At 43.9% G+C, this 20,410-nt stretch overlaps 1 protein-coding gene across 2 annotated transcripts in view; it reads left to right on the forward strand.

Moving 5' to 3' along the window:
• The window catches only part of MRPL38 (mitochondrial ribosomal protein L38), a 220,218-nt gene that overhangs the window by 86,482 nt on the left and 113,326 nt on the right, over positions 1 to 20,410 (forward strand). For both annotated transcript variants that reach the window (XM_069654736.1, XM_069654737.1), the window contains 2 exons: positions 7,640 to 7,819; positions 11,437 to 11,571. In XM_069654736.1, coding sequence (XP_069510837.1) covers positions 7,640 to 7,819; positions 11,437 to 11,571 — 315 coding nt within the window. The remainder of the gene's footprint in view (positions 1 to 7,639; positions 7,820 to 11,436; positions 11,572 to 20,410) is intronic.

Genomic DNA, 20,410 nt, shown 5'->3' on the forward strand with positions numbered 1-20,410 from the left:
ACTTGCATTTAGCTAAATGAGTAAAGCTAATTTTATGCTCGAGTGATACGGGGATGCTATCGAGTAAAACTGTGCCAACAAATACTGTGGGAGCCAGCTATTGCCCCGAGAAGAAAACTGAAGCAAAGGGCCTCCCTTGAGTTCGCCACGGAAAGGGTGTCCCTCATGGACATTGCTTCAAAGTCAATGAAGGCAGAGGAAGTGAGTAGCCTCACAAATTCCAGATCTCGGTTGCCAAGAATACTAAGAAAATCCGAGTCATTGACTCACTCGCTGCATGCGTGTGACTATTCTGAAGGTACCCTGCTATACTGAGGCATGGCCGATGGTGTGGAAAGGGCCAAAGTGGCAAAGATCAACATGAGATGAACAAGAGAAACGATTGCAAGAAGGAAATAAAGATTTCTTCATCTAAGCAGGGTGAAAACGCAGCAGACAGCGGAAATGTTCCATATGCCAAATACGCACCTGTACTGATTCACATGGGGGGACTCCATCAACACGATATCCTACTAACATTTCAAGCTGCTGAGCAAACTCCAATCATTCTCTACCACCAATGGAAGACACACTTCTCGCTGACGTAGGTCATGAACGCAAGAAAATAAATGGACTTTGATGTGGATTTGTATTTCTGTTCAATTTTTACTGGCCTTAATGAGGCTTTGAAGAAGCACATGAAGCAGACCACACTAGCCGCGTACATGTGAAACAGGTATGAGCCACACTTAGTGGAGACGTTCAATCTGTACTGTGTATTATTACAGATTTGATCATTTAAAAAACAAAAGATCGAGCAGGACTACCAATTTCACAGATTGATTGAGACGTTTAATCCAGGGATCACTCCATGATCCCCTGCACCCCCCCAACGCCCAAACATGGAATCTTTATTAAATACATTTTGTATGTGAAACAGATTTCAGTGTTGTAAATTGCCATGGAGTAATGAAGATTACCCAGGCTTACAGTGGAGAGTCTTGATTCTATTACAGACACGGAGGCGAGCATTATGCTTAAGCTCTTTACTGCTTACTCTTTAGCCTTTCCAATATTATATATATATATATTCTTTAAACGCACAACAGTAACTGAACAACACTTTCAACATAAGCGACTACAAATCCCCATAAATCCATTGTGTTCAAGTAGTTTTGTCCACTTCCAAATCAACCAATTCAGACTCATCTATCCCTTATGTCAAGTCCTGTCTGGGCCCTTTCCTGTTTCTTTTGATGATCTGGATGCTAGACCAATCCAACACAACTCATGATCCCATGAAATCCTCACTACGAAACAATGATTCAATACCTCGAGGAAACTATGTAACTGTAACGGACAACCCAACTTGGCTGGCTTCTGCAACCGCACACCATCTCTGTAGCCCTCTCTAACCATTCTTATGATAAGTCTCCCATGAACAAAGAAAACATACAAACTGTAAGGGACGGGATACGTCAACAGCATCTTTCCATAAGTGCATACAACATTCCCACTCCCTGCGTATCTTGGGTGAGATAATGCTTGCCTCTGTGTCTTTTTAATAGAATCATGTCTCGCTGCGCTGTAAACCTGGGTAATCTTCATCCTATGTCAAGACCACAGGCAAGCATTTTGCTGGTTCAACAAGACCACCATAGCCACAGACGAAACTGGTTTAAAATGGGTCTTAAAGGTACCCACTGTAGGCTAGTCAGCTGATTTCAAAATATCCTGCAGAGAAGCCCCAACTGAGAAAGCTTTCAAGACCATGGCACCCCTCACTGAATAGGCCCCAAAAATCCCTAAATCAATGCCTGCCAGATGCATAACCTCTCTAACCCATCTGGCTATGTTGGCAGACGCTACTACATAAAATGGCTTTCTTCTAGCAATCTACAGCTGATGCACCCCTGCCGGCCTGAAATTCTCTGTGGCTTTTATCATAATCCTTAAAGCCCTGAGCCACACAACCTCGGCACGCTAGGGAAGTACGGGTACAATATCAGACGTCCGCCCTTCGTTCATTTCGCAGTGTTGAATGCCACTCCTTCAGATAGCTCTTCCTATTTTCAATGCTTTGACATCTGCCACTCTCCTACATGACACTAAACAAAGCAACATAGCCAGCTTGCCCGACAATCTGTGCACTGACAAACCTTGGTTCCCTGGCAATTGCTTAGCAGTCGAAACACTACCTCAGCATCCCAGAGGACCAAATATTTTGTTGAAGGCTGCCTGCAGAGCTTCACTCCCCGCAGTAGCCTGACTACGGCTGGATGGTCTCCAACCGCTAAATCGTCCACTTTCTGGTGACTAAAGGTGCAGAAACGGATGAGCACTCTGCTGACTGCAGCAGTCCTCCCATTTGTACCATGTGGCACCATAACTCCTAAGCGTGGAGGGAGCCCAAGAGTCTCTAGTACACTCAGCAGTGACTCCCGATAGCCCCGGCAAATCCCATCTTTGCCCGAAACTCTGCATGCTAAGAACTGCAGACACCCAGCTAGTACTAGCGGGTGTTCCTCACCTCACAAGTTCAGCAACAGATGCTGCTGAAAGGGAATGGTCCTCGGAAAACCCCAATAAGTTCCACAAAACTGGAAACCAACCTGGGATTTCCACAGCGGCACCACTACTAATGTCTCCGCTCTCTCCCTGTGGACTTTCACAAACGCCCAGCCTAGCATAGTAAACTGGAGAAAGTTGTTAGGTACCGACCCAGTCCAGCTGTGTAGGAAAGAGTCGGTGCTTAGCACCCCAGGGTCCAACCTCCAACTGAAATATCTGGGCGCCCGAGCGTTCAACCCGTAGGTGTAGAGATACATGCCTAGAGCCCTTCTGCAACTGTGAGAACACTGCACTGTTTAACGTACTATAGCTGGTGTCCTCCAGGTAACAGGAGTTCCAGTCTGCAACTACGTTCTGGCTCCCGGGGAGATGCTCCGCGACTACTGCTATCCTCTTCTCCAGACAGTAATGCCAGAAGTCCTTCGCCAGTTCCACCAACATCTTGGAGCGTGTGCCCCAGATGCGGTTTATATACCGTACTGCTGAGATGTTGTCCATCATGAGCAGAATGCAGAAATTTGCTCTCTGGCAAGAAACGGACCCTGCTAACAGTTCCAAACAGTTGATGTGGAGGTTCAGTTTGTCCTCTGGAGGTTCAGTTTGTCCCCTGACCACTTGCCCCCTGTTTTCAGATGGCTGCACCTTGTGCCCCAACCGGACCTACTTGCGTCTGAATCGATCATCGACTCTGGAACATCTCCGAAAATGGCTCTGCTGTTCCAGGCCTCCATGTTCTACAACCCCCATCTCAACTCGGTCTTCGTCCAAGGGGACTAACTGGTGGTAACGCACACCGCCCTGCAGGTGCCTGTACTTTAGTCTCTGCAATGCTCTGTAGTGTATTGGCCCTGGGAATATAGCCTGAATTGAAGAAGCTAACCGTCCCACTACTCTGGCTAGACGCTGAAGCAAGATATGCTTCCTCTTAAGAACTCCTCCTCAATTTCTTCTTGATCGCGCTCATCTTCTGAGTGGGCAGTTCCAACGTAGCCTTCCTGGTGTCTATCACGAACACCAGAAACCTCCATCCGTTGACTCCGAATTAATCAGGAAACCTGAGTATGTCAGCAAAGCAATCACCCATTGAACTTGGTCTACCAGCGCTACTTTGTCATGAGCTAGTATCAGGATGTCCAGGTATACCATTATCCTGATCCCTCTCTTATCGCTACGGCCACTGGCCTCATCACCTTGTTGAATGCCCAAGGCGGCGGGGCTAGCCGGAATGGAAGGCACTTTAACTGCCAACTCTGCCCTCCCCACCGGAATCCTAGGAATTGCCAGTGTTCCGGCGCAATTGGAATCGTCCGATATGTCCTTCAAGTCTAGCCTTGCTAACATCCTGCTTTCCTGAGTATATCTCTGGGGAAGTGTATCCCCCCCATCTTGAAATGCCTGTAAACTAACTAGCCTTTGAGCGCTTTTAAGTTAATCATTGTCCTTGACATCCCTTTTCTGTGGACCAAGAGCATATTGCTGTAGAATTCAGAAAAGTCCTGCAAACGCTTTTCTATCGCCCCTTTGTCTACTAGACTCAGTAACTCTGTCTGCAAAAGCTTTCTTTCCTCTTGCCATATGCAATGGGGGAGCCCGAGCTTGTCTGGCGAACTGTAGCCTGAAACCTGTCGCTGCCTCCAAAACCCAATAGTCGCGTGAGAGCACACGCCATTTGGCCATAAACAGTTCTGTCCCCCGAACCCCCATACCTTGGGATACCTTTCGCACACCCCGCTTACCACACTTAGCTGTCTGTAACTGCTCTGGCCTCTGCGCCCTTTCGAGTTCCTTCCTCTACTGGGGAGAAAGATGTCCCGTTGTCTCGATTCCTAGTACTGCGCTCTGGGTCCCTGAGGCAGTCTCGCAGAGCTGAATCGCCTGGCCGCGCAGCCTCTTATACTGACCTGGTCCCGGCAAAAACTCACCTGGGGAAAATCTTTCATATTGACGATCGTGCTTTCTCCAAAGCCAAATAAGTTCCCGCGAACTTCGTCATCTCTTTAAGAAAGGCTTCTCAGAAGATCATGCCCTATGCAGATTCCCCTGCTTCATAGGTGGCGAGATTGCCCAACTTGCTCTCAATTTTTAACAGCAGACTGCGCCACCTCTCTGAGGAGAGCGCACAGTCGTTGTTACCGAGGCGGCAGACTGGTTACCTATTGTGGAAGTTTCATCAAGTAGGAGGCCAGCCTTTCAAAACATTTATGCAACCTCACCAGAAAGGGCTTTTTTTGGGAGTGGACTGCACTAGAGGAGGCTGCATTTCAGACATCAAGGCGGCTTTAACTGCTGTTGCCACGGTGGTATTCTTCAACCCTGCACCTCGCTTAGAAGAAATCATTGTGGAGGCCTGTATGTTTGGATTGAGCGCTGTTAGAATGCAGAATGGCCACAATGGTTACAATGGTGAGGTGTATCCTATTGACTGTGCAAATAGGGCCCTATCTGGGGCTCGGCAGAGGCATCCCCTCACAGAGCAGGGGGCATTGGCTGTCATTTGGGGGTTGTAAACACTGTCATTTTATGGAAACCAGTGGTCATTGTGACGGATCACAAGCAGTTAGTACCCATAATGTCTGGATCTGCACTACATCCCACCCCAAGCCCTGCACGGGTGCAAAAAATGGCTTTTGCAGGTATACAATTAATAAAATACAGTAATAGAATGTGATTTATTTGCAGATCAGGGAGCAACCACGCAGCTGACCATTTGTCACGGTACCCACATGCCACGACACGGGAGCGAGACATCGAGGACCTTGCTGCTGACAACCACATTTGCATGGTCCTCGAGCGGTTGTCCCTCTATCAATTTCAAATCTAGGAGTTACTGCTGTAAGAGGCTGTAAATGGGTACCTAGAAGGGATCTTCTGCAACTTCAGGAGGAGAGTACAGAAAAGGCCATGGCAATTCTGCAAAGCTTGTGAAAAATCAGGAATGAGCTTTTGATCTCGCTATACGGACTTCTAAGGGATGTCTGCATCATGAAGACCTCGCCCCACATCCTGAAATGTTAGAACTAGCGCATAAGGTACACCAGGCACCCTCCGGCTAGCTGAAGGAAAAGAAGCAAAGGTGGAGCAAGGAGCCCCAGTGAAATGTCCTCTCCTAAGTCTCCTCCTACAAGCAACAGACTATGGGCTTCTCTTAGCATGGACTTTGGAACTAGAATACCGACAAATATGTTCTGGTAGCCATAGATCAATGGTCTTGCTACTCCAAAGTGGATTTCTACTGTCAAATCGGTGCACATGAGAGAAAACCTGCTTTCGATAAAATCTAATAAATGCAGTGGTTTGGGTGACAGTATTTTTAAGCCATATACTATACCTTCAGTACATGGTACCATTTACAGTTACATATACTGGGCGTGTGGTGTTTGGCTTAAATATACTGTCACCCAAAGCATTGCATTTTTTAGTGCTGGCGCTGATAATCTATTTAAGAAATCAGTAATATTTGGGATATATCTGTGCCAGGATATTACTGTTAGCAGTGCTATACAGGCGTGGACGGCGCCCTGTTGGCCGCAGCCAACCGGGTGTGCCTGAATAGGAGCTGCACAGAAACGGCCGGCGCCTACACACAGCTACCAATATGTTGCCTCTAGCTTTTGATGGGAAAGAGCATTGATCAGTGTTTGTCAATGGGGGCGGGAGGAGGGGTGCTCCCACTGGGGATAGGTTGTAATCTTGTCTGTGATCTATGCTCCGAATGTGGTAACCTATGAAATGCAGCCAAGCTTCCGGACATATGGGAGTTGAAACCTTTTGTAGATGGTTATTCACTTATTAATCTTGTTCATGAATGAAGACGGGTATAAAATCGAATCTCTACTCAAATCTCGAGTTGGGTACAGCAAATTCCACTGGCATGTCGCCCTTTCCCGGTTGGTATGCAGTTTAATCTCTTAACTTTAATCTTGCAATGATTTCAATACTCGAAGTTGCACAAATGACCGAGAACGTTATGAAAGGCTGGTTAAGAAGGACCTCAATAATTCATTTTACTTAATGCACCAATCCAGGAAAGCATGTCCAGCTGCCATACCAAGGAATCAGCTCCATGCCATTAGTGTGAGATTGACCTCTTTCTCACAAAGCCCCCTCTTTCCTGCCTTAGATTCACAAACCTACATGCAAACGGCAGGTATCTGCGCCTAACCTGCAAGCACAGGTTCCCATCTTTGCCGGGGCACACTCCATAAATCTTATGAAAATATTAGATCTGAAGCAAATCCCCACTTGTAAAAAAAAAACCACATAAAACAAACCAGACAAATTGCCATATCCATATTACTTTTATAGTTCCACTGACAAGCTCAGAAAAAGGTCTTGATGGAGGCAGATCATTTATGCTAGGCCTAAGCTGCCTAGGCGGCTGCTATAGTGAGGCCTTCATGCTCTTGGCCCCGATAAGTTATTTGGAAAGCATATGGTACACAGGGAACAGAACCTTGTTTTTGCCATTGTCCTAGAAGCCCTGAAGTAAGGGTTAGATATCCTGCCTGCGCCCTGGTGTGTCTTTGTATAACACATATTGGTTCTCCCTTGAAAGACCCTGCTGCCACTATGACTACAGTACCCAACTCTGGACACTTCCTGCTTCTCATAGACCTTCTTTTTCCCCACTCCTCTTCTTACTCACTGACAGGGTATCTCCAGGCGTTTCCAAAATATGTGTTTGTATGGTGGTCTCCTTGGATACGTTTTATTTGCTCTGCTCTGGAAAGCTTTAAGGCCTAGTGTTCTCAATGCAGCACTTTACCCATGCACTAAATTCGCACAAGTGTTTTGAGGTGCTTCAGTTTTCACTTTTGAAGAAATCTCATTCAAAAGAATTGCCTGTTAGATGGGCCTTGCTTCCCTCACAGTGGGCATGTCTGTCCCCTTTAAGTAAGACTGCACTCGAACTTTCCTTTGCCGGCTGTGAACAGAAGAGAAACACTATCATATGTTCTGCCTTCATTCTCTTTGTGATCTTGGGTCTGCAATACAAGAGGCTTGTTTCTAAATCATGGGATGCCAGTCCTACTTTGCTGTGTCCCAAGTGCTTCTGTAACTGTCTTCTTGTGGGCTTTTTATCTTCCAGTGGTACTTTGCAAACGAACACCTCCCTTGGGGCCGATGCCCAATGAAGGTATTGATGAAAATAACATTGAGGCTCTGGAGAAATACAGAAGCTACACCCGGTACTACAAGCTGGCCGAAGAAGAGGGCAAAAAGCCACGGTGGTGGCGAACATACAAAGAGTACCTGCTACAAGATCAAGGTAGGCTTAAGCCACTGCACAGCTAGATTTTGGTCAGCTGTCTGCCATGTTTGGCTGTGTTGTGGTCACTAAAGTGTTGTCCGCATGATTGTGATACGTACTGAAAGGGGACAATGTAGAATTAAGTCACAGAGGGGAATAATCATTGGAAAAAGAGTGCCTGGGCATTGCGAATGGAGATAGGCAGTCTGAATTAGCCCATACAGAGCAAGGGCTTGTTTGGGCGTTGATCTGCCCAGAACTCCTGTGCCGGCAGCAGCACTCCACCCCTTGGACACAGCCTACTCAAAATGGTGTTTGCCTTTTCAAAAGTAAAAAACGTTCTGACTATGTAAAGTTCTGTCTGATCACTGGTCCTTATTTTGATGAATTGCCACTGGGTACTCGTTCCTTGTACTACATGATGAGCGAGCAGTTGCTCTAGGTTTATCTGAATATAACATGTTCTCCTTTCAGCCCCTAAACATGGGATTTCACGCCAGAATCCAGGCACCACTAGAAGGCGTGGGTAACATTATTTTCTTAGATTCAAGGTTTTCATGCATGAGGTTAAGAAATGGAATTTCAGAGAACAAAACATTTTTTTAAATGTTATAGATCGTTTGTGATGTACCAGTTTACAGCAGTGTTTCCAAATTGCCAGATTGCCTCCAGCAGTCTCTTCTGTTGTGGATCAAGCTGCGCGGTCTCTGGGGTAAGGTGGGGCGGTGGAGGCTGTGCTAGAATGCGCTTTCCATCCTCTTTCTCTGCAGTCCAGGTTCGGCTCCCTCTGTGCTTGGCCCACCAGTGTTCAATTTTCCAGGGTTGAGGTTTTTCAGATCCTAGTGTTTGCAGGATTAATTAAAAGGTTTGAGTTGATGCAGAGCATAGTCAACCATTGTATTTGCTCTCCTCCAACTCCTCCATTCCACAATTGATTTAAATTGGTTGGGAATTTTGTGTATGGGAGAGTCCAGCCAAAGACTAATGACCCCATGTATGAATATCTTATCTGATGTTTCCATGTATTATTAAGGATATTGGCCCAGACCTATGTGAAGGCTGCTTTATAGCCTGGTGGTGGGTAAGCCCCTATGCATGTAACATTGTTACAGCAGATTACACATTTACAGGTTATATATTGAGTATTGGCTTTGTGAGTAGTATTGAGGGTCGTACCAAAATAAGGTTATCGGGAATACTATTTCCGCTAGGTCCATTTGCATTATTGTTGGCTAGGATCTTATTCTTTACTGGGAGAAGTGAGTCCAGTTTAGTTGTGAAATTATCCTTTAATCAAGTCTCCATTATGCCCAAGAGATTAATAGGATGGTCCTCAACAATAAGTTGAACGTTGGATGGCATTTGCATAGCTGCATTTTTTGTAGTTTGACTAGCAGTAAAGGTGGTGAGTGTGATAAAACAGTTGGGCTTTTAAGATACTTGGAGGGCTAGGGGGATTTGCAGGGCGTGCCTTAAGGATAGGTATTGTGTTCTGTGGTCATTTGAATGCTAGGGCAGGTAAGTATTGGAAACTGGTATTCGTAGGTGTGTGCTTGGGAGTCCCATTTAGACTACTAATATTGGTACCTAAGGTAGGGTTCCCGCTGTTGTAGCCTCTAATTGGGCTGGTTCTTCTGAAGGGGGGGATCGGGGTCTCTGTAGGCTGCAGCTGTGTCCTAATACTGTGTCCTAATACTCGTTCTGTCGTAGACATTGAACATGATTTCTTTTTTGTGGTTGGCAGGTTAGGGATAGTGGTTTCCCATCTGAATGTAATGTTGGTTGTTGAGTTTTTGCTTGTGGAATGTCTTAAGGGTGAACATCCACTTGCCTGTATCATTAGTATACACAAGTAGGTCTGCCACTCATTCCTTTTGGATAGCCACCCAATAGCTATCTCTGAAAGGGGTATTGGAGTTTTCCTGCAAGCTTTGTTTTTCTACCGTTTTTAATGCTAATCTACCTAGGTTTGTTGATGTCCTAGCAATTGTTCAAGGCTGGAGAGCTGCCAACGACCATGGTGAAGGGGAAGCGGATTCTATCATCGTCAGTGGAGTTGGGAGTGGGGTAGTGAGTAGGGGTTTAATGGCTAAGAGACCCATGCATCTCCTGCCTGATGGATGCTGGGTGGATTAGGCCATTTGAATTCTATGTGAAATAGTCTTATGGCCAGATGCAGATTATTAAATGCAGTTATTAATGCACATAAAATACAGAGACTTTGGGGCTAGTTGTACGTTTCTTAAATGCAGCTTCAAGGGGGAATATTTTAAAGTGCCTAGCCAAGCATAAAGTCACTTACCCCTCTCTGTTCTCCACATGCAGACAGCACACAAGTTCTCATTTGCCGACTCACCAGTAGGTAGTATCAAGTGCAAAGGTTTGAGGCCTGCAGTTAACAAGTTATTTCTAATAACCTTATGCAAGCCCCTACATTTTATGTGCAATGTAGGGACTTTCATAAGTTTATTAGCAATATAAAGCAAATTGACCACAAAAGGACAGTAGATACTGCACAGCAGTATGGTAACCACTTGCATTGCAGTTCTTTGCTTTGAGTCCGAGTATACATAGTCTGAATGTTGTATGGTAAAGACTGTGCTTTTGTGACTTACCACACTCAAACAGACCTAGCCATTTGCTATGCAGCACTTTGCTGGCTGTCGGGATGCCAGCGGTGGGATGCCTAGTCTCTGGAAATGAAGCAATACTGTCCTTGAAACGGCCCATAAGGTGAATAGCCACTGCTTTTGCCAATGCGCTTTTTTGGACATTGTAATTACTAATGTGAAGGTGAGGGGTAGTAGCGCAAATAGTTTTAGGTAGATGAGCGGGTATAGCACAGATGTCTTATGAGGGGTGTTAAGTGCAAACAGTATATGAAGGTTTGCTTGCGTCAATAGTGCAGGTGATGGAATGTATGCATGAATGGTGCTTTCAGTATAAAAGGATTAGTCTGAGTAGTACTTTCATATGGATGCAGAGAAGATGCTATAGGAATGTGTGTGACTGTGCACTTAAAAAGAATGTTAAGATTAGCTGGTGTAGTGCAGATAGTCTAGAAAAGATAATGGGAGTAGTCCAAATGGTATAAGAAGATGCTATTGTATTGAAAAGTAAGAATGTCAGTAGAGTAGAATGTAGTTGAAGTATGGAAGTATACAAACTTGTGTGGCTGTAGTGCTTTGTGCAGGATTAGTTAATGTACAGGAATGGGCAAGTGCAGTGCATCTCATGTGAGAAGGTGTGCAGATGTCTATTTAGTGGATGTAGGAGAGGTGGCTGAGTGGAAGTTGTTGAAGTAGGTTATGGGTGTTGGCCAAGTAGGTAATCAGTCTAATGCAAGTATAACATTAAGGTGCGCAGGTGTATGGTAAGGACCTGGAGTTATGAGGTGGTACATTGTCTGGTTAGTAAATTGTCTGGTTAGTAGGATGTCCCATTTGTCACTGCTTATTTTAAAGCTCCAGATGTTTGCCTCCCACCCCTCTTACTTTTTATCTTGAAACACTTGTGTATAGGCGCGTTACAAATGCCATATCATATCATCTCTATTTTGTAGGGGCTCATCCCCATCCTGCAGATTTCCGAAGTAAGGTGATTTACGTTTTGATTGCTGATCTTTCTGCTCCTAGACACAGAGACGAAGATAGACATTGGCCTCCCATACAATCCACCTTCTCGGAGGAAGGAGCTGCGAGAAAGAGTGCAGAGGATGAAACAGAACAGGAGAAGTCCAGAGTTGGAGCGGGCATCTCGCCTGAAGACATGTGAGTATCTGAAGACATTTCTGTGCCCATGTGCTAACCTGAAAGCCTGCCTTGATCTCTGCCCTAGTACCAGAGCACCTCCTTTGATAATTCCTAAGTATGAGATTCCAAAATGTATCCTCTCTGTGAATACCAGAGTTACCCGTTTGTGTCTGCTGGTCAGGTTGTCTGTGTCCCTGTTTCGACCAATAAAGCAATCAAAAGAACACATCCCTAGCAAAGTCTGAAACTAGTACGCTGTTACTGACCGTAAACTAGCTGTTTCCTCTGAAAAACATACCTGTGAATTTGTAAACATTTTTAAAAAGCCATATTCTTGCAGGTATTGTTTCACTTAACACTGAAGTACCAGAATGAATTAAGAGGTAATTGAAGAAAAAATGGTTGCCCTGTTCCTTAAATCAGAATAAACAGAGCCTCAATACAGCTTCTACATTTGTACACACCAATTGAGTGATTAGCATTTTTGCAGAACACATTCTTTGTCCGCTTAGTAGTTCTAGGAATTGATCTAACTCAAAAGATAAGTAGCCATCTTCTTGCACAGACCTCAATTGTGGGAACCTATTCTGAGTGGTTGGGCGCTACTGTGGTAGGAGTGATATTGAGGTTCCTATTCAGCCTTTATTTAAGTGCATTTGTGGCCTAACCACTACACATGGCTAATTTGTCCTTGGAGCCTAATACCAGTGTCGGAATTTCACAGTAGTCACAGTACATTAGTGAAGTGACCCTTCCATTTTGGTTAAGATCCTCTATAGAGCACACAAGTTACTTATTCCGTTGTTGGTGTTGAAGGTACAAATGGAAAATGGGCGTTTGTTCCCAGTGCTCCAGATAATATTTTTGAATTCCGTATTTTACTCCCTATTTTTTAAAGTTGGGAATACAATTATTTTTGAGGGCGTGAGAGCAAGTCCCATTCCCACTGGGAGTATTCTATAAGCAAGCAAAAATATGCTTTGACTGTAAAACAAATGTTATTGTAATATTTATTTACACCTAGTTATTAATGAACTTAGATCAGGGTAAGTTATTAATGAACTTAGATCAGGGTAGTAATAGTTTCTTCCTATGGCACTATGTTTTCTACTGGCCCAAACGTATCCATGGAACTGTGTGGGTGAAAACAGGGGGTCATGTTCCTATGTATCTGCTTCCTATTTTTATGATCTGAGTATTTTTAATTCCAGTTTTTCTTCTCTGAGTATTTTCCAAATTTTAGGGATTAAAAGTGGCTGATACACCCCTTATCTGAAGGGCTGTTTGTTCCCACTCATTTATGCTACTAATTTACAGTGCCCTCCTATCGTGCTTTATAGAATCTGTTAATATTGTAAAAGGACATAGATTAAAAGCAGTTCGTTTCAGAACCCTCTGGATGGTAAATCAGTCATTCTGACCTGACCAACGAACGCCGCACTAACTCCTATGAGACGCTCCAGCCACAAGATCTCATGGTAGCTTTGGCCGATTGTATGACAAGGTGGCTTTTGTTCTGTAGTAGATATGAATGATATTTCAGCCCTTATCATGGTGCACCTAGGAAAAATGATCTTGCATGATTTTTCACTTTGCTTCCTTGGGAAAACCAAAGAAAGGAATGTCTTGGGCTATAGAGATACTAAATAGGTTATTGCAGATATACGAGTTGGCTAAAGTCTGCCAAACCAAAATTCTTATACCATCGTTTGAAAAACAGCCAGCACCACATTCTGAGCTGTGATAGTATTCTCTTAGATAAGGCTGCTTATTCTGTCACCTCAGTCTTTCTTACAGTGAAATCTTGAAGTTCTTAATATGGCCCCTAATTGACGAACACAAGTATTTGTTTTCTGTTTAACCACTTAACTTAATCAAGTAATGGGAGAAGAGCAATGAAAAATACTGGTTCAATCGGATGGAACCACAAACCTTAGTCGTTTTTTAAATTTTTATTGGAGATGTTGATGTTCCTGAAAGTTTATTCCAAGCAATACTCTGTCTTGATTGTACTGACTGCAAATCTTGAGGTGCGTAAAAACCCTAGCATAATATAAGCAACCATTCTAGAACATCTTGATCTGGCTACTAAATCATTGAGATTAAATCAGATTTTTGATTTCCAGACTGTTCATGATGCAAGGTTTATTTTAGATGTTTATCTAAACAGCACCTTTCAGATAAATACATTTTTTCCTAGGGAAGTGGTTTCTTTTTCAACATGCACCACCCCTGTGTAGTTTCTTGTGCCATCATCCTGTGAACCATATCACATATGTCAAGCTATAGTTTTAATGGAAGCACATTTGATTTTTGTTTTGTTTTCAAGAGTAACAAAAAAAGAAAAACTGGGCAACCATTTGCAACTCAGTTTCCAAATTGCATTCATTCTAAAATAGTACAGCTATTTACATAACAAGAATCACACTTGGGGATCTATAGTCAACAAGTTGACTAATGTTAGTTTCTGCATTAGCAATCTTTCAGAATGCCTATTTTTCCACCGGTCACGAAAGTTAGTACAATATTTCTGAACATTCTTTTCATTCTCAATACTTTTAATGTTAATCTGTTCCTATATATACAGTTCAGCTCATATTCTACATGGGTTCTTATCAGTCTTTTTCCGGGATTTCTGGAGCATATCAATCATGACATAATAAAAAGCAGTGTAAAACAGTTCTTTAATATTTCGAAGGGCAATTCTATTTTTGTACTCATATTCAATGCTCATTAGTTTCTGTAAACAATACTTCAATAACATTTGTATGCTAGGTGGGTTGGTACGTTCTTTTTGAAATACTGGCTGTTGGGGGGAGGCTTCTCCATTAGGTCCAGTAGGCAGTCAGGAGACCCAACACTCTTGATGTTGGTTCTCTATAAGAGGTAGAACTGACTATTTGTTGGGTAAGATTTACATATCTAAGAAGGTCTGGGGTCAACACAGGTCAGGAAGATTTAACCTAGATATGAAAATCTTCCTGACCTGTGTGGACCCCAGAAAACGTTTCTTTGACAAGGTAACTATTTTCCCTGGTCCCTAGGTGAAGGGGAATATTTTCCCCCCTCTCGCCTAGTATTTTACTCTTTCTATGTGTGACCTTTTTATGTGTCTCCATAGTGTATGGTTGAAGTTAGTTGGGTTTAGGCTGGGTTGTTCCTATGGGGTCTCCTGTTAATTTCTTTTTCATGTACTTTAGTGAACTACAGCTCTCAAGCAGTAAAGAGGGATTTTCATCCCCCTTTACATTTTATATAGTGAGCCAGCACACTCCACCTTGTGTGGAGTGCTGTGGTGATACAATGTATCCCCTTTCTTTCTTACCTGGTTACATTTAGTTACAATTGCAAGTTTAATTGAATGACTGGTGGCAGTGTAAATAATTTATGATTTTTTAGTCTTTATTACTCGCAGGCTGTTAATTCAGCCTCGATGATGCACAGAAGGGTCACCATTTTGCTAAAATGGTGGGCTCCTTCTTTCGCTATTTCTGAGGTCTTCCCTTGTCATTCTAGGTGGGAAAGACCTTAGTGGCTGTTTTGTCTTTGGCTGGAATCCTGTGGATTCCCCACCCAGGCTACAGAGTGCCTGGAAAGGCAGGAAGCGAAGGAGTAGCCCAAAACTCTGCTGCCCTTTATCTTTCACCTTGCCTGTCACCCTTGTGTCTCCACCTCTTTTGACTCAATGTGTAGAGTCCATCACCAGATCTCACATGTTGGCAGTTGAATTCTCAGAAATTTGCTAATTCCCTCCACCTTAGAGACCCCCAGCAACTTTTCTGGATTTTGAAGACTTGATTTTTTTAACCTGGTGAGAGTGAGACTTTGTATTTTAATGTGATTTCTTTTTAAACATTTTTTTTTAACACTGTTTCTTTTGGTTGTGGTGTCTGCCAAACTACATAGGCATCATCTTTTACATTGTGTCACCCTTTTCCTGATGAATGGCTGGTGGCAGTGGCTTACGTTTAACTACCGTGGTGCGTATTTACCGCGGGCTGCGTTCTCAGCTGCAGTATAGCACCCAAGGGTGCCATTTTTGTCAAAATGGCCATGGTCGTCTTTTTTGCCATTTCTTTGTGGAAAGGTCCTTCTTGAGATTTACTCTGCGCACCAAACCAGGTTTGGTCACTTTGTTCGCTTTGCCTTTGGCGGGATTCACGAGTGAAGGCTGCCTCTGGCTCCAGGTTGTCTGGGGTGGGCAGGAAGTAAGGGAGGTGCCCGAAACTCCCTGTGCTTAGTCTCCTAGGAGACCTAAATGCACTCTGTAGTGATTGACTGGCTGACTGACCGGCAAGGACAGCCACCCTGCTGGGTGACTGACAGCTAGGCTGGAATGAATGGGAGAGAACTGAATAAAAGGCAGGGCTTTTGGCTTGGAAGGCAGAGTCAACCACTGGACGAAGGAACCGAAGATGAACTTTAAGAGGACGCCTGCTGCAACACTTGGACCGTTGGTTTGCCCGGTGAAGCCCTGCTGCTGTGCTGAAACTCCAAATTCGTATCGACAGAGAAGCCCCTGCAAAGAAGACTGCTCCCCTTGAGTTGGTGGGACCAATCAACTCCAAAGTAAGCCACCTGGACATTCTCTCAGAGCTGGTTGCCTTTCCACAGAGTTGCTGCTGGAAAACGAAAAACCAGATTGTGTGCTCCAGGAAGATCCTCTGGACTCCCAGGAAGTAGGACTGACCGAGCCCGAGACCCCTCAACAGAATGCGGGACCCCAGAAGCAAGGAAAGCCCATCTCGACAGCCAGGAACCGCAGTGTTGTTATTTGCGGTAGACGCGAGGAGCTGAAACACCAAACAGTCACTTGTTTGAAGATTTCCAGTTGCGAGCGGTGACCGTCCCATTGCAGTGCAGGTGTCCCCAGAAGTCCTCCCTCTTGTCCCCACGACTGAGGCCCAGGAACAGATCTGCAGAGCTGCTCAGGAACAGAAGTCACCTGCTGCACTTTTTCTTCAATACAACGGTACTGTAAAAGTCTGAGAGAACTTGCCTCTTGCTGTAGAGTTGCTTCCATCTTCTACTACTCACAAGTCTAACAGCTTGTGACCCTACATTGATTCTTTTTTTCTTCAAAGACTTATAAAACATTGTGCAAAGACTTTTCTTACTTACCTGCAAAGAAGTGCTTCAGCTCATATAGACTTTTGCCCATTGACCTTGGCTTAGCCTGTTCCACTGAATGACTCTTATTGGGGGATCTGAAAGTAATTGCCTGCTTAAAGAATATTTGTGGTCTCTTGTATGTTCTAATAACCTTTTCCTTTGACTTACTCCTAAATGATCCTAAATACAACAGTGATCTATTAATGTCCCCAGCACCCTAGCTATTGAAGTCACCTGAGGGTGTAGGTTGTGTCTGTGGGCCATCCCAAAAGGGTACTCCCTGATTTAGAGATATTAAGAGTGTGTATTTTGTGAAGTATATTTGAGTGTTAATGTTATATTGTTGCCTTCTGAAGGCTTACCCTAACTGACTGATAAATTAATACTTGTTTATTCAAGAAACCTTTTGTGTAAGTGTTTAGTTGAATACCTGTCACTGTGAATCTCTAACTCCCCTACTGCTCACATTGACCCCTCTTGAGATAAGCCTGGCTGTTCAACACACTACCAACCTGTGTAGTACAAGCTTATACCAAAGGTTGGGTTCCTATTGCCAGGAGGTCGGTGTTGTTGTAGTGCACCCAAAGGGTACTGCATACAATCTTGCCCAGCAGCAGTCAATGTGAGAAGTGTCTTCATTGACATTTACTGTTTCTTTTATACACGCACTAGCTCCATCTTGTGTTGTGTTCCAAAAGTAGTTTGTTAACCTTGTGTTACTTACGTGTGTGTTTCAGTTGATTAACTCTGTGGACTGACTGATCTTCACTAGCAGTTAAACTTCCCACCTGACGTGATGGTAAGCATGACTGCCCTGCCATTATGTACCTTCCTTTAAAGAGATTTGGCATCCGTTTGGGTTGGTTTTGTTGTTCTGCCATTAGGTTACATGGTTGTGCAGTCATACCCAAAGGGTTTTGGAAAAATCTGCTTAACACAAGATTAACACCCACCCATAAAAAAAATATTTTTGGACACTGATAAACGATATACAATCATATTTTCACTTTTCTATCGTAGCTCAGTGTGATGGTGGTGATTTTCTGGCTGCGCTTTAATGCCCCTCCTCACCAAGGCAACCACTAATTCTGAAACCATTGGTATCCAGATAGGTATGAGACTCTCCACGTGGCATATAGTCTCTGTATATAGTCTGCTGTCATGCAATTTGTGCATGTGCTGTGTGTACTCGCACCAGTGGATGGAATTGTCCACCTGTGTTCAGGATCCCGTCTGCCTTTTTCTCCAGTGGCCACATTTACCCGTGGAGACATAAAGCCTTCTCTTGCCATTGTTTGCTGTCTTTGTACGGCCATAAATTGGCAGATTTGCCTTTTCAATGAATGCCATCTTTTTTGCATTCCTCATGCTCCATAGGTAGGTTGATATGTTGCTTCTGCGACTACCACTTGTTACCTTTCTGTTGTAAGATTTATTTTGAGCTATGCTCAAGTGAACAGTCATCCAGATGCTCATACACTTCAGGTACTTTATAGTATGCATCTGTCAAATACAGAGCTTTCAATCATAATGTATAACATTTTTGTAGTACTGCAAATAACCGGGCTTTGTTATTCCCCATTAAATGTATCCACTTCTACAGGCTGAAAGGCTGCCTGAATTCTAACTTATGACCTGCCGGGTGAAGGTTGAGGAATCTGATTGGAGCATGTTACCCTTTAGTTAAAAAGTATTTAGATTTAGTATTTACTGGCTAGATCAGGGGTCTGTAATTTGCAGTTCTCTGTTTTGGATTATGGTTCCCATGATCCCTCACCATTGATTATGCTGGGTTAGATTTAATCAATGAGGCATATCGAAAATAAACTGTCAATTCTAGTGTATTAACATTTTTTATTTTTTATTTGAACTTTACTCAGTTACAACTAAGTTTTGTCAAAACCTTCCACATCAAACGAAACTAGTTGAGAGGGGAGAGGACTAAATACCTCCCCTGGGAGCTGGCCAGGCCTCTTTGTGTCAGTAGGGAGCAGATTTCGTAAGATCTTTATAATTTTCTTTAAGCTCAGTCAGAGTCCAGGACCGAGCCGCCCTCGGGCCGTAGACGGTTTATCTGGTCAAACACTAGTTCGATCAGTTTGGCCAGGGCTTGGGTCCATCTCGTGTTCTCGCCAGAGATTAATCTGTTCCAGAGTTCCTCCGTTTGAAATATCCACAGGTTTTCAGCCAGCGAGGGGAGGTATATATTTCTGTTTTCAGTCGTGTTAGGACACTCTATCACAAGATGCTTCAAAGTCTCGATGGATAGTTCATTTTTACATAATCGACAGCGCTTCTCGATCCCAGCTCCTCTGATTGTTATGATCTCTCTAGTTGGCAAAAGGTTGAGTCTAGCTCTCATGATCGCGTTTCTCAACTTCTTATTTGAGAACTTAGTACAATATTTCAAAGGTTTTTTCACCTTGTTGAATGTTGGAGGAAGGTGGTTTAGAAGTTTATTCCCCACCGCTTTCCCTGTTGTCAGAATCCAGTCCATATCTTCCATTTTTCTTTTAATTCGGTCTGGATTTTCTTTCAGCTCTTTCTCACTGCATTCGATTTTAGCCAGGTCGTCCTTTCTGGCTTTTACCCACTTGTTCAGGGCCTCACATTTGCCTAATTCGGTTTCATCCCGTATGATGTTATAGATGGGTAGGGTGTCTGCCACAATAATTCTTCTGTATAGGCGCATGGCGCTTTGATCGACTATTGACGTTAATGATATAAGCCCCAACTCTCTCCTGATCGCCGGCATAGCAGTGGATGTGGGTAGGCCTAAAACAGTTTTCCACAGATGACCTTCAAGTTTGCTCCAGGAATTCCGCCGGAAGTATAACGAGGCCTCTGTTCCGTAGGTCAGGGCTGGAACAACTTTTGCATTATAGAATGTTATGGGCGCTACCAGAGAGAATTTTCTGAATTTGTGATCCACTGCTCTTGTTTGGGTGGTCAGGCTTTATGCTTTTTCCCATAGTTGTTTAAGATCACAAATTCATCGTCTGCGTCCAATAAACGCGGGATCTCAGTTTTCCCGATTTTGGGGGGAAAAGAACAAATTTTACTTTCGGAGAGTTGGTAGTCGCCTATGAATGCCGTAAACAGGGCCGGTGCCAGGGGGCACCCCTGCTTCACTCCTCGGTTAACATTGATCTCCTCTGACAGAGCACCCTGGTGATTTAGTTTGACTCTGATTTTTGTGTGCGAATGGAGTGCTTTTATGGGATCCAATATTTTTGTCGGACAGTTCCAACCTTGTAGCTTCAACCACAGACTTGGCCTGTCGATCTTATCAAACGCCTTTGAAAGGTTCACGAAGGCTAAATACACCTTAGGCGCCCCGCCCCCTCTTTGACTTTTGCTTTCAGGATGTTTAGTACCATAAGATTGATTGAGGTGCATCCACTTTTTTGAAAGCCCGTTTGGAATTGATCTTTTGACTGGCTGTCTGTTTCCCATGCTTGAAAGTGCTCAAGGAGGCGGGTAGCGTATAGTTTGCCTAATATGTCCAGGAGGGCGATAGGCCTGTAACTCGCTGGTTCTTGTCTCGGACCCTTTTTGTAAATCGGGACTATCACCGCTTTCTGCCAGGATTCAGGCACCATATTCGTTCTGCTGCATTCTGCGAATATCTTAATGATCATTTCTGCCCATTTTTCAGGAAACATTTTTAAGTCTGTATTCGTGAGTCCGTCAGGACCCGGGGCTCTGGATGATTTCTGGATGATTTCAATTTCTGTATGGCTGC

This window comes from Ambystoma mexicanum, chromosome 3q, assembly GCF_040938575.1.
Source record: "Ambystoma mexicanum isolate Mex_15411 chromosome 3q, UKY_AmexF1_1, whole genome shotgun sequence".
Taxonomy (NCBI): Eukaryota; Metazoa; Chordata; class Amphibia; order Caudata; family Ambystomatidae; genus Ambystoma; species Ambystoma mexicanum.